The following is a 13,495-nucleotide window of genomic DNA, read 5'->3' as shown; positions in this document are numbered from 1 at the left end:
ACGTCCACTCTCTCTCTCTAGGCGTGAGTAGGCAAACAATTGGACAAATTTGGTGGTTGATTGATGGTGGGAAAGATTTGAATATGGAATTTCACCTATTGCATCAAAAGGAAGTAACGGGCTTTGAGGTGATCATCATTCAATGGTATAGGATCATAGATCGGGGTGCAAAATTTGTATGATCTTGTAGTCATATGAGGTCAAGGTGTGATCCAAATTTGACTTGCGATTGACGGTTGGAAGTGGGTAAATCGGAAGATCCGGATTTAGAAAGAGTTGGTAAGCATAAAACGACTAAATTTTTGCTGAAGGAAAGACTTGTCAAGGTGAGATTCTTACATCTCACATTCAGTCTATATGATGGGCAATCCAAGTCATTCATATGAAGGAAGATATCCGACTACGACCACCCACGAACTTTCCTCATTTGATGGATACGAAAATCAAGGGTTAAGGGGTTGATTTGACAATTGGGCCACTTCTTTTGCGATCGACGGGCTGAAATTCGACATGTACGGTTAATTTATGATAGATAGGCATGGGACAATTTCAGGTCAAATGGATCATGGGAACTATAAGATCTCAAATCGAGGGTTTAGTTTAAAGGCGTTTCTGTGCAAATTTCTAATCTAGTAAATTTATGAAATCTAATGCTTCTACTAGCTTCTATGCACACTTTTAAGCAATTCTTACAAAATAACTCATATCAAATTCATCACAGATAAAGAGTTATTCCTCAAAACAAGTTAAAATTCACATTAATTTAGGAAAAATACACACAATAAGCTATATGATGAACTAAAGCCACTTTAGAAAAATCTCGGGGTGTTGCAATTTGTCCCCATCTTTCATCAGTTGGTGGTAGTTGTGTGTACAGGCATATCTTCAAGGCACACATGCACCATGCACACACACATACTTATTTCGTTCCTTTTTATTTAATATGCTTGATAAATTTGTGAAAAATTAATAGGTTTTCTTGGATGGAGTTTCAAATTATTCTTGTATGTACTGGTTGTTGAGAAAAGAAAACCTCCATTTTTCATCTATCACCCAAACTGAAGTTTCTGATGTTACAGATGAAAAACAAGAAAGAGGCAGAGAAGACAGAATCTCAGCTGCTTGGAATATTTGACTACGCGTGGAACAAAGGCGGAAATGGCATCCGCCGCCAAGAAGATGTCGTTCTAAAGCTAAATAAAATCGCTTCAGGTGCAACCTCTGATTTCCTTAGCAAGTTCCAACAGTGGAAGTGGGAGGCTTTTGGTAAAAAGCGAGTTGGCATCAAGATCAACGACAGCATGCCATCCAAAGAATCTGAAACTACTTCTGATGACCCAAAACATGATTTGGGTTCGCGGGTTTTCAAATTTAGCAAATCGCGGCCTCAGGTAGTCCCAACAAAATGTGTGGTTGATGAGGATTTTACAATATGTAGAGTGGCCTTAGGTGATGGGTCTGTTTGTAGAAGTAGACCTGTTGAAGGAAGGAAAAGGTGTGGTGAGCATAAAGGGAAGAGGATTAATGCCTCAGTCTCTACATCAGTTACAAATGGAGAAGTGCTGGTAAAAGAAGGAAAATCCTGGCCTCAGGTAGTCATGAGAAAATTTGTGGTTGATGAGGATTTTACGATATGTGGGGTGGCATTATGTGATGGGTCTGTTTGCAGAAGCAGACCTGTTGAAGGAAGGAAAAGGTGTGGTGAGCATAAATGGAAGAGGATTAATGCGTCAGTCCCTACATCAGTTACATACGGAGAAGTGCTAGTAAAAGAAGGAAAATCAGGTGTCTGTGGTGTAAGGTTAGGAGATGGGTCTGTTTGTATGGAATTTCCAGTCCATGGAAGGAAGAGATGTGAACTGCATAAAGGAAGGAGGGTCACTACTCACTACTACTAGTGTTGGATCAATGCTTCAGTTGATATCTGAGACAAAAATACTGCATTAGGAGAAGGGATTGCAATGGGCTGAGCTTTTAGCTTGGCAAAATCAATATTTGGTATAGGGCCGGCCACCCAAGGTCCAACCATCCCATCCGTAATTAGGAGTTTGTGAGGGGCTCTTTTTATGCGCCGAAAGTGATTTGATTTGAGTGTTCATGTGCTTATTTCTGATATGAATTTGAGAGATGCCAATGGGACTTGCTAAGATTGGACTTGATGAGGAACTTGTCCACTTGTGCCAGCAATGTGCGCACGTGAGATCCGAGCCATTCATCAGTAACGATCCTGCCATGTGGATTCCCTGGCTGACAAATAAGATCAGTAAACGCATCTGGGGAGGTGGACTGCACATGTATGTTGGGTGTGCTGTTTGAAGTGCTGAATTAGGATTGTGTGATGAGGGCTCTTTATGGGTCCAATGTGATTTGTGTTGGATTGGTATGAATGTTTGGAGTTTATGGTTTTTTACCAGAATTTATGAACTTACACATGTTTGGAGTTGCCCGAACAACAGTGCATCTCGATGACTATGAATCCTAATATCATTTGATGAGTGAGATTTGTATTTCTTCTTTTCTATTTTTGCCATGGATCCATCAGTGCAGTTCACTTGTTGAAAGTCTACTACAGACTGCACACATTTTTATCTGTTTGGTTAAGCATCATACAATTCCTCTGTTGCTGTCTTTCCAAGAATATATGGCAGATCATAGTGTCACAATCATCCTCCATCAATGTCAGGACACATGCATATCAATTTAGAATGTCCAAATCATGGGCCCACAGTGGATGGGCGATGGCTCAAAAATCCAAATGGTTAATAGATTATTAAACATGAGGGAACCTTTGTGTACAGTTTGTGCTCTGCATTCTTAGTTCTAAGATCACGATTCCACTGTGCAAATCAGGCTCACTTCCTAGGGTGGGTTTGGAAGTCCAAATTAGTATCTGATCAAACCCACACTGAAATGGATTCCATTCAACATCACGTTTGGTAGCAAGAGCTGGTAGATGTTCACCAGCATTGTTCTAGAACTCACACTCGACTGGAAACTATATGAAATTGCGAGCCGAGTTACCAGGAAACTCAGTTGCCAGTGTGACTTGATCTCAACATCCTGTCATGTGACAGGTGGGCCGTGGATCCAGACCATCCATGCAGCAGGTCCTCGCCGCAGGCGGCTATGGGCGAGAATCATAGTCAATGGGACTGTCTGGATCCACCAACCCATCGTCGGTTTCCTTTGATCAGCACGAACATTTGAACTGTCCAAATCCCATCTACAAAACAAGAAATCCATGGAATTTGAAGTGAGACCAACAAGGCTCTTTCAACATCCCAAGTATAGTAGACTTACATCAAGAAGCTTGCTTGCCATTGTTTTTTTTTTTTTTTTTTTTTTTTTTAAAGAAAAAAATAAAAAACTAGAAGGAAAAATCAAACACGTATGACAGTCATTTGCTAAAATTCAAATTTTTTGACCGTTAGAAGGATCATGTTCATGGTTAGTGAGGCATTGGGAGAGCCGGTGGAAGAGCTTATTGTGAAGAGACTGGAATGGTCTGAAACTTGCAATCAATTGAAAATAACTGAGAAGAGTTGCTGTTGTTGTTGGTGTCTTCAACCGAAGAGATTTCATTTATGAGATGAAGGAGGACTCCTTCAAGCTCTTCTGCATTTCCCCATTCATGAATCTCCGCCTTGAGAAGCAATGGATTGTCACAGATGAGATCCCACAAGGGGTAATTCTTCCTCGGCATCACATGGTCTCCTTCTTCTAGCTTCAAAGACGGGCAGAAATCTCCCTTTCCATCACCCAGGTAAATGAACCGCTTCTTCCCGTCCTTCAACACCGATGCTCGAATTTGCTCGATGATAAGGCCCTTTTGGCAAAAATCAATCATATATAAGCCATCATAAACAAAGTTTACGAGAGTAATGGATAAAACTCAAAAAGTTGAGTGAGGATAACCAGACTAGTGCCCCACCCACTCAAGAATTTTGATCATTTGTTTGGTAGGCCACATCATGGATGGACCAGACATTAATGAAATCCTCACCAATTCGACAATCACAACTTTCTGGTCATTTATTTATGAACGGATGGGAACATAGAATACTAGCAGCTGTCCTCTTTCTACAGAAAACAGTAGGAGATTGAACCACTAATATCTTTTTGATCCATGCGAGTTTTGGATTATGGCTGACACGGGGATGGAAATGATGAGGCCGATCACCGTCTTCCCCAAGGGGATAACTACTCTGAATTGATGAAGTTTCTCTGGACTCCTCAAAGAGGTTCCTCCAAGAATTTACAACCCTTTAAATAGTAATACCAAACTTAGGAAGACGTTTTATAATCAAACTCCAACTCAAACTCTCTAAAATCGTGACGTACTATAAATAATAAACTTAATATTTATAGACGATCATGATTCCACTAGACTTCATGGTTTTTAGTTAAAAATACTATCTGTCCAATTTGGCCTAACCATATTATTCCCCTAATTTTTCTAAGCCCTTTTCATGTTGCGCACGACTCCTAAAACTCAATGGATCAAAAGTTATGATCAAACTAAAACTTATTATAAATAGTAAAAACGAAAATAAAATAAATTTTTGACCGTCGATATGATGAAATCTCACAAATTCGGCATGGGCAACGCGACATAGCGGGGTTGGTTTGCTAAAGTAGCTTCTCCTACCCCAAAATCATATATGGTATGTCGAATAACTCATTCCGATTTGTGAGATATGCCTGTTTTAAGGTCTTGATGGTCATGATCACTTCCGCCTTCGATCAGGCCTTATCTTGTCCATCTTGGACATGAAAGTATCCGCGACCCACTCTACATCAATGGCCCTCTCAAATTGAGTTTCATCAAGATTGGCCCAGAGCACTTGATCTCTATGTCACTTGTCCAATCTTTTGTATGTGTAATCATGGTCGTATATATCATTTACATGGAGGAATTTATTAGGAAAAACTCACTAGCAATAAAAAGATTATAACAGTATAAATGATTAGGTGGTTACAAAATCAAATACCTTGCACATGTTTGGGGGGCATTGGTTGCAAGTACAACCATGAGGAGAAGAGGTAAAATCATGGTATGGGAAGATCCTAAGCTTCCCATCTTCATCTACAAAACTTGGGTTTGTGTTGATTTCCGAGAAGTAATCATTCAGTCCATGGTGTTTGAGGATTGTCTCAATGAAGAAGAGATTGGCATCGCTCACTATCCTCAAATCGCACCTGAAAGTTCCAAGCTGAATAAGTAAGAAACACATCAAAATCACAAAACCCTATAAGGACGGACATCGTGAGATTTGAATTATTCAAAGATAGGAGATTAGGAAAAGTACCCAAGAGCATAAGCTGATTTGATGGCTGTGATGATCTGGGGGTATAAAGGAGCCCTTTTCAAGCAGTTTGCAATTTCTTCAATAGTCTTTCCTTGAGCGTGAAGCTCTCCCATCATTCGATCCTGAAAACATTACAGAAACATTGATACATGTGAACTTGGAGGAACGAATACATGAAATCACAAAAGAGAAAATACTGAAATAAAAGGGTGTGTTTGGTTGCACCACACCGATATAGGATGATTAATCATCAATTGTCATGAAATTTCATGATATTCGGTGGTGCAACCAAACGCACTAAAATGGATGGATTGAATATTGTTTAAAAGGATAAATGAAATTCTTGCTAGATGTATAAAACGATCAATTTCACTCAATAGATGCTTCGGTCCTTTGATCTGGACCATGCAATCAATCAGAACCTGTGTAGGGTCCACAGAGACGCCCGTCGCAAATCCATTCCGTCCATCAGTTTTGCAAGACAACATTAGGATACATCATAAAACCAGCCAGATCCAAAATTCTAGTGGGCCACACCACATGAAACAACAGGGATTGAACGCCCACCATTGGAAACTTTGTGGGGTCTACTGAAGTTTTGTATCAGGATGATATTTGTGATTACATTTTATGTGAGTGGTTATAACCCTATGAACAGTCTTGATAGCATATAAACATCATGGTCGGCTCCAGTCAGGTTTCAACAGTGGTCGTTTCCATTCCCACTGTTCCGTGTGTTGTGGCCCACACGAGTATTGGTTCTGACTGATTTTTAGTTTCCTTTCATATTGTTGTCTTGGAAAACGGATGAACGGAGTGGATTTGTGACAGGCATCTCTGTGGGCCCCACACAGCTTCAACTACAGGGACTTACTGTGCCCGGGCCCAGGCGATCCGCGTCCAAATAAAAAAAACAAAAACCCAACAACAATCTTCCGAGGAATTCAGGAAGAAACACATATATACATATACATACTCATGTACCTACATCCATACATGGATGGCATGTATTATGTATACATACAAAAACAGAACAGAATGCGTAATTCAATAGTACTTCAATGGCAATAGAAAGACCTCAAAGAAAGCTAGAATTCAAGGCAACCACACAATCCAAAACCAGAAAAATCCACGACGAAATGGGCCACAAACAAAAAAAAAAAAAAAAAACCAAGATCCTTCCATTGACAAAAGCAGAACCCAAGAACAAAGCTTTACAAAAAAATACATACATACGTGCATGTACGTACGTACGTACATACATACATGCAAAAACAGAAAAAAAAACAAAACTCTGTAATTCTTCAATAATAATATATAATAAAAAAAAATCAGAATTCAAGGGACCACACAATCCAAACCAGAAAAATCTACACCATACACTTGGAGGAAAGACTATACAAATACATCAATACGACATACATACCATAAGAGAATTCCATGGCATGGAAGGAAGAAGTTGGTCGAAGAGCTGGGTGGCACCCATGTCGTCGATCACCCAGTTATCGCTATCGCAGTCGATGATCGTCTTGTCAAAATCGAAAACCACCACAATCCCTGCCATTTAAGTGAGTTCAGAGAAAAATAAAAAATAAAAAAAATCCAATTACTCCGAATGCTAGTGAATGGTATTCGGTTACAAGCACACGAATGTATTTTATAGGCCTCTGGGGGAACTTGTGCCTACATGGGAGGTTTGGATGCCAACGAATATTTGGTGATCGTGCATGGCCATGGACGTGCCAGATGAGCCATCACCTAAAAAAGCGGCCTGGATTTGGTATATTCTCCTGGAATAAAATACCAACTTGTGCGAGTGATTGAAATTCTATCCAACGCGGATATGGAATGTTCTTTGAACATGCAGCGTCTTTGCGCCCATCTTCAAGCGCCGAGCACAAACGCACAAAGCTTGTCAATGTAACAAATTTAGTCAGCATCTGAGACGTTCATAGGGTGGTCCACATGGAAAATGTTCTTTAATCTAAAATTTTGGTGAGTCCGTTTATTGAGTGGGCCTACACATACAATGAAATCAACGATTGGGAAAGGTGGTAACCGACAATCCAGATTCATTGTATGCGTGTAGAGAACCTAGTTAGTAGGAACTCATGATTTGAAGGTATGTGCATGGTGGGCCACCCTTTGGACGGTCCGGATCCTGCATATGTGTCGTGGGCAGGCGTGGTGCCTCTTCTTTGGTGCTTGAGAATGGGGGCATCTAAAATCAGCATTGTTCGCCTAGAAGGTATTTGGTACGTAGGTAGAGCACAACGTAAGGGATGCACATACAGTCATTGTCCATCTGGCTTACAAGTAACTCAATATAAATCGTTCAGATCGTGAGGATTAATCCAATCCAAAGTGGGTCCATTTATTTGAACGGCTTGGATCATAGTAAACATATCCCACATGTGATTTGATTGGGTGCATGCATATGCACGTACCAATATTTTTTAGGTCTCAATTTCTAGAGCGACTACATCATCTCGATTTAGGTTTCTGTTGTTTTAGGCCGCTGGATTTTGAAACATTATCTTTTCAATCTCATCTCTGATATTTATGGGACCATCTAATCCAGAGTAGTCAGTAGAATCATATTCTCCACCCACATATGCCAACATGGCACGAAAATACTGTTTATTTCAGTCATCATACATCAGGTGGGCCATGAGTGCATTGAAGAAACTGATAATCTTACACAGGGAATGACGTGTTGAGGCCGAGCACCGTCTTCCTCGTGGGGATAATTATTCCAAACCCACATAACTTTCGCCTCGTCACGGAGATTCTTCAAGGAAAAATAAGAAAATAAAATAATTATATAAAATTCATAAATTGATAATTGAAATAAATGAGCACTTTTTTGTTGGACGCAAATCCTATATCTCAACGATAGATGAAGGGTTATGATCAAACTAAAACTTACTATAAATGGTAAAAATGAAAATAAAACAGAAATTCAACTATTGATCTGCTGGAATCTCACAAATTTGGCATGCGCAACCCAGTGTAGCGGGTTGGGTGGCTAAAGAAGCTTGTCCTATACTAAAATCATAAATGGCATGTGGGATAATCCATTCCAGTTTGCGAGATACGCCTATTCTAAGGTTCCGACGGTCCGGATCAGTTCTGCCTTCGATTAGGCCTTTTCTGATCCATCTTGGCCATGAACTTATATGCGACCCGCTCTACATCATCATCATCGTTAGTTAAACAATGTATGAAAATTTCTTACGGCCGTGCTTTTTAAAAAAATGGGCCCCACCGTGATTTCTGTGTGACATCCACTCCATCCATCATATGTATGCGGACTTGAAAGTTCGATTACCAAACCGTGGGATTACCAGTACAAGTTCATGAAATTACAAAATTCATATTCTTTGATCCCAAACAGCGCTTTTGAATAATGCATTTCGGACTCTTTGATGTAGTTCCGCTCTTAGCTTGCATTTGGGAAGGTGCTGAGAGAAGATATTTCGGTCGAAAAGTGAATTTGATCCACTCATCTGTTTGGCCACACATAGGTGTGTGAAAATATTCAGGTCGAAAAGTGAATTTGGTCCACTCATCTGGTTGGCTCCACATGGGTGTGTGAACATAAGTGGTTGCTGAGAACAGCCTTATTCCACCTACTTGTGGCCGGCCTAAGCTGATCTTTGTTACAAGTCGTTGTCACATTATTATAAGTTGGTGGTGCTCACATGTACCCATTGTATTGAGTTGTTGGAAGGGGTTACAATGCAACAACAAATGGCTGATTCGAACATTTCATCTAGGAATTATAGTGGGTGGGCCATGGTCTCAACATCATAGTGAAGGGCTCTACCTAGCCATCAAATGGTAGCACCAACAGTTGTTCCAAGCTAATGAACGTTTCTAATCTTCTGATTTTGTCCGCATGTGACCTTTGTTGTCTCTTTTTTTTTCGATGACATGGTTTGGGCAGGCGTGCTAGAATTGAATGTGCAGCTCAATTCAAACAGAATAACTACGACCCCAAGCACCAAGATAGGCTGATACGTCCGAGATGGAGATTGATTGTAGATCGAATAAGATCAGTTACCCATTCAGTGACTTACAGGTGTTGCTTAAGATCGAGATCGAATAAAATCAGTTACCTATTCAGCTACTTGCATAATGTTGCTTAAGATCGTGATCGAATAAGATCGGCCAGTTATTTAGCCACTTGTACAATGTTGCTTAAGACGATCAGGCAATTATCAGAGGGTGGCGTTTGTCTTATGAAAATGCATGGGTTACACCTCTGTATTCCATATGAAATGACTTCTTCAATACAAATAAAATAAAAAAAGAAATTCTTATAGTCGGCTATAGAGAACAAATATGTAGCACCTTTTTGAATTGGAGAACTTTGCTTGATACTTGAACTGAATTCAACGTATGAGTGTAGACTTGAATTACAACTAAGATTAACAACTACTCGATTACTATTACGGTTACAATAAGGAATGTAAATGACTAATAATGTTAAGGTTAACAATTAATTGATTAATACTATGGATTACACTAAGGAATGTAAACGATAAATAATGCCAAGGAGTATAAAGTAATTGAAAGATAGCTTTGATTTGGCTTGGTTGGTATGAGACATCTTATTATATTGAATTCCTTTACTATTTATAGCTCTAAACTGATCATCTGGATGTTTCCCATGTTCTGACGGTTGCTATAACCGTTTTAGCATTACTAACCTCTTGGAGCCATTCTTTGAAGCCTGTCATCTGTCTTATAACTACTCCAAGTTCCCTTATCGACTCGACCATGTTTCAATCGGCGAAACTTACTTTGTGGATGATGTGGCATTGTTCGATAGATGCCAGTTGTATTACCGTAAAATCATATTTGGATATCTTTGCAGATCTTAAATACACTACATAACTCTTATATAATTACACATGTCCCTCTTTGGTTTGCTCTTATAAGAACAAACATATATAGCGTACAACATTGCCTCACATGCCACTTCACCATTGGTAAAAGGTGAAAGCGACGTGTAACCCCTCATAAATGCACATGTTCTTTATGCCATGTGGCGACGCTTCATTTACCCCGCATGACCAAGACAATTCCAAATGATGGTCGTGTTTTCCTTTTTTGAACAGAGAGCTATTCCCATGGTGACACGTGTATAAGTGTCGTACCATATGAGATTATGATTACACCCTAATTAATGCACCCGATTTCGGCCAATATAAACTACATTTCTATTCATTTTCGAGTTTCTCGAGCTTTCTTCTTTATTTCTTCATTTTTGAAACCCTAACTCTCTCATTTCAGTAATGGCTGCTTCCTCATTTTTTGTTTCTCCAACCTTCTAGCATGATGATCTAATACATACATTAGATGGTCTTTCTAAAAAATTCACTAACAAGAGCATTTTTAAATTGCCGCTCGGTGATTATTGCTACCTTGACCCAGCCTTCTTTATTGAAATCGAGGTTAATGAGATCTGTCCAATGGACCGTTTCTTTTTAAATTGCTATGGTGAGAACATGCTGATTCAATCTCAATTGATTCTCGATCCTTCTAACGCCTTGAAGACTCCACGATCCTAGCCAAAACCGTTGCTAAGATGGCATGATTGGTTTGACCATATCACTACACAACATGAGGATTCTTGGGGAGAGATCAACATATATAAATGCATCAAATTCTCACTGCATGGTTATGCACTAGATCCTCCTCTCCTCACTGTAACATCAATGTTTTAGAATTCATCTATAAACACTTTCTTTTTCATATGCAGTCCCATGAGTCCAAATTTTTTGGATGTCTGTGCCATTACCTAACTTCTTCCTTTTGGCAGAGTAGTTTTTCCAAGCTTCGTTCATGATGAAAAGAGACACTTCAACAAAAAGGCTGGCAAGGCCTATTCCCATTTCATGCTCGCTTACTGTAAACATGAAGGCCCAGTTATGACCGCCGAAGTAATAGTAGCCAACTCAGCGGTCGAGATCGAAGAGATCGCCACAGTTGAGGTTGTAGAAATGACCGTGGTTGAGACTGTTGGGCCCAATTCTCATCCGCCCTCTATTCCTGAAATCATATCCATGGATGGTGCTCTTGCCTTTAACAGTGAAGATCTCCCTCCCATCGTTGATATCATATATTTGTTTGAGAAGGCCTTTGTTGGGGAGAAAACTGTGTCCGAGCCTCCCTCACCTTCAAGCAATCTGCGAGATGTGAAGGCCGAGCTCCATGATCACACGGAGAGGGGGTTAGTAGGGTCTCTCGACGTTAAGTTGGTCGACAAACTCAACAGATTGGTCAAATCATACTGTGTCTTCTCCTGGTTGGACCCTACTTTGGTTAACAAGGTTCCTAGTTTTTAAGAGCTTCATGGGCTGCTCAAAACATGCTATCACGTTGGTGTCATCGTCGATTGACTCAAAGTCGAACATACTTCAGTCGAGTCTGAGAGGGCCTCTGCGCACAACATTGCTGAGGACCTTATGGTTGGGAACGCTAAGCTGAAGACTTCCTAGGTTGAGCTGGATAATTTGGAGGTCAATATCATAGCTTAAGAGGCAGAATTGATCGCGCTAAAGCAAGAGTTCACAGGAAAGCATGTTGAACATCTTCAGTGTAAGAGGAGTGTTAATCAACCAGCTACTGCGGTGCACTCCCGAACAAAAGTTATCGGTCGACTTTCTTGGTCAACGGTAAAAAAGAAGCTACATTACAAGTCGTGAAAGACCAACTGGGGCGGTTAAAGAATCTTTGCAATGCTTTATATCTCTTGATTTTTAACTTGTAACCATTTTTTTGTTAATACAAACGGACGCTGAGCCATTTTTGTGCCTTATTGCCCTTTTACTTCCGTCATTTGCAATTGATTGTTGACTTGTCCTAAAAATTTGACAGGATATGGGTTGGTTCCAAACTTCATGCCTCAAATGTCTCGTGGCCCTAATTGTTCGGAACACGTTCCAGTTTTCTTACCACAACTACTCTAAATCATGGGTGCCTATACTGTCTATTTAAACAACGTCTAACGCTTACTCACCTCATGTTCCTTTTTCATTCCTACTTTATATCCATGGCTTCTAGCCCTTCCTCACTTATTACAGGTGCCGAACGTTATTTGAATGAGATCTTTGAATGGGGTTTAAAAGAATACTCCAATTATAGTCTGCTGTTTGATGCCAATGGTTTTACAATGTATGCTTCATCCGTGGTTGAATCAGATGGCACACTTGGGAAGCTCGTTCAGATGCTGAAGCGTCTGTACATTATGGGAGATGGATTCCATGAACTGACCTTTATTAACCAAGTGAATTCTAAATATCTTTAGCAACAGACCTCGGCGAAGAAGGAATTTGCAGCAATGAGTAGAAAACATGAACTATCATGGTCCAGGCAATTGCAATGCGTCTAAATACATCAATTCAACCACACCACGTTGAGGATGCTGCAATCCTATCGAGCAGGGCTAATGGAGGAATTGAAGGAGTGTGAATACACCTTCTTCGCCAAGGAGATAGATGACTCAGAAGATCTTGCATTCCTGGATGAACATATTGCTATGTATCAGGCACGGTCGAAGGCTAGCTTCGTGTTAAGAGAGCGGCCAAGGACGTGGTTTCTTCAAGCGCCCTTCATGTTGATCAGCTGCTCTATCTCCTACCACTCGTTATCGAAAAAGGTGTCAGCTGGGCTTCATCAAAGGAAAAGAATGAAGTAAAAATACAAGCCCTACTCAAGGAGTTCGAGGGGATGAAGATCTAGATCACTCGATCGCCTTTAAGCTTTCTGTTCAGTCCTTACTCTAGTGTGATGCGGTCGATGACCTGCATAGTAGTGAATAAATTCTTATGCCAATAAAAATTATTATTTTTTCTTTTGCTTAGGGCGTAGGATATACCTCTCTTTCAGTAATGCAATTTGAGTATTAACCAAGTGATGTTTGATATTACCTATCAGTCGGGCTTTTGCGTTATTATATGGCCGCACAATACTTAGTTGTTTTACCTTCCATGTATGTGTTGACTTGGTCATAGCAATGACACCACGCTTTTCGAGGGGATCCCATTTATTTCGCCACATTCCCCCACGATCTCAGAAACGAATTGATGCATGAGCTGTTGGTGTCAAGTTCCCAATTATCACACCTTATCTAATGTGTATTAATTATTGAACCTCTAGTCTATAAAAGCAACCCT

General features: G+C 40.1%; 2 protein-coding genes across 2 annotated transcripts in view; one reads left to right on the top strand and one right to left on the bottom strand.

Moving 5' to 3' along the window:
• The window catches only part of LOC131239993 (protein EFFECTOR OF TRANSCRIPTION 2-like), a 50,550-nt gene extending 47,984 nt beyond the window's left edge, over positions 1 to 2,566 (top strand). Inside the window, exon 3 of the mRNA XM_058237966.1 lies at positions 1,080 to 2,566. Coding sequence (XP_058093949.1) covers positions 1,080 to 1,898 — 819 coding nt within the window. The 3' untranslated portion in view covers positions 1,899 to 2,566. The remainder of the gene's footprint in view (positions 1 to 1,079) is intronic.
• Positions 2,567 to 3,224: 658 nt separating this feature from the next.
• Positions 3,225 to 6,908, bottom strand: LOC131239994 (inorganic pyrophosphatase 1-like). The gene is made up of 4 exons (XM_058237967.1): positions 6,736 to 6,908; positions 5,310 to 5,431; positions 4,992 to 5,199; positions 3,225 to 3,826 (listed from the first exon to the last, which is right to left on the bottom strand). Exons 1-4 carry the CDS (start codon positions 6,871 to 6,873, stop codon positions 3,482 to 3,484), a joined length of 813 nt encoding a protein of 270 aa, XP_058093950.1. The 5' UTR covers positions 6,874 to 6,908; the 3' UTR covers positions 3,225 to 3,481.
• Positions 6,909 to 13,495: the final 6,587 nt, after the last annotated feature.

This window comes from Magnolia sinica, chromosome 3 (assembly GCF_029962835.1).
Source record: "Magnolia sinica isolate HGM2019 chromosome 3, MsV1, whole genome shotgun sequence".
Taxonomy (NCBI): Eukaryota; Viridiplantae; Streptophyta; class Magnoliopsida; order Magnoliales; family Magnoliaceae; genus Magnolia; species Magnolia sinica.
This window is presented reverse-complemented; position numbering and strand designations above follow the sequence as displayed.

Coding starts and splice junctions, on each gene's coding strand:
- LOC131239994 (XM_058237967.1), bottom strand. CDS start 6,873: ATGGCAGGGATTGTGGTGGTTTTCGATTTTGACAAGACGATCATCGAC. Junction 5,200..5,309: donor AAATCAGCTTATGCTCTTGG/GTACTTTTCCTA, acceptor TGGAACTTTCAG/GTGCGATTTGAGGATAGTGA. Junction 3,827..4,991: donor GCCCCCCAAACATGTGCAAG/GTATTTGATTTT, acceptor TTTTGCCAAAAG/GGCCTTATCATCGAGCAAAT.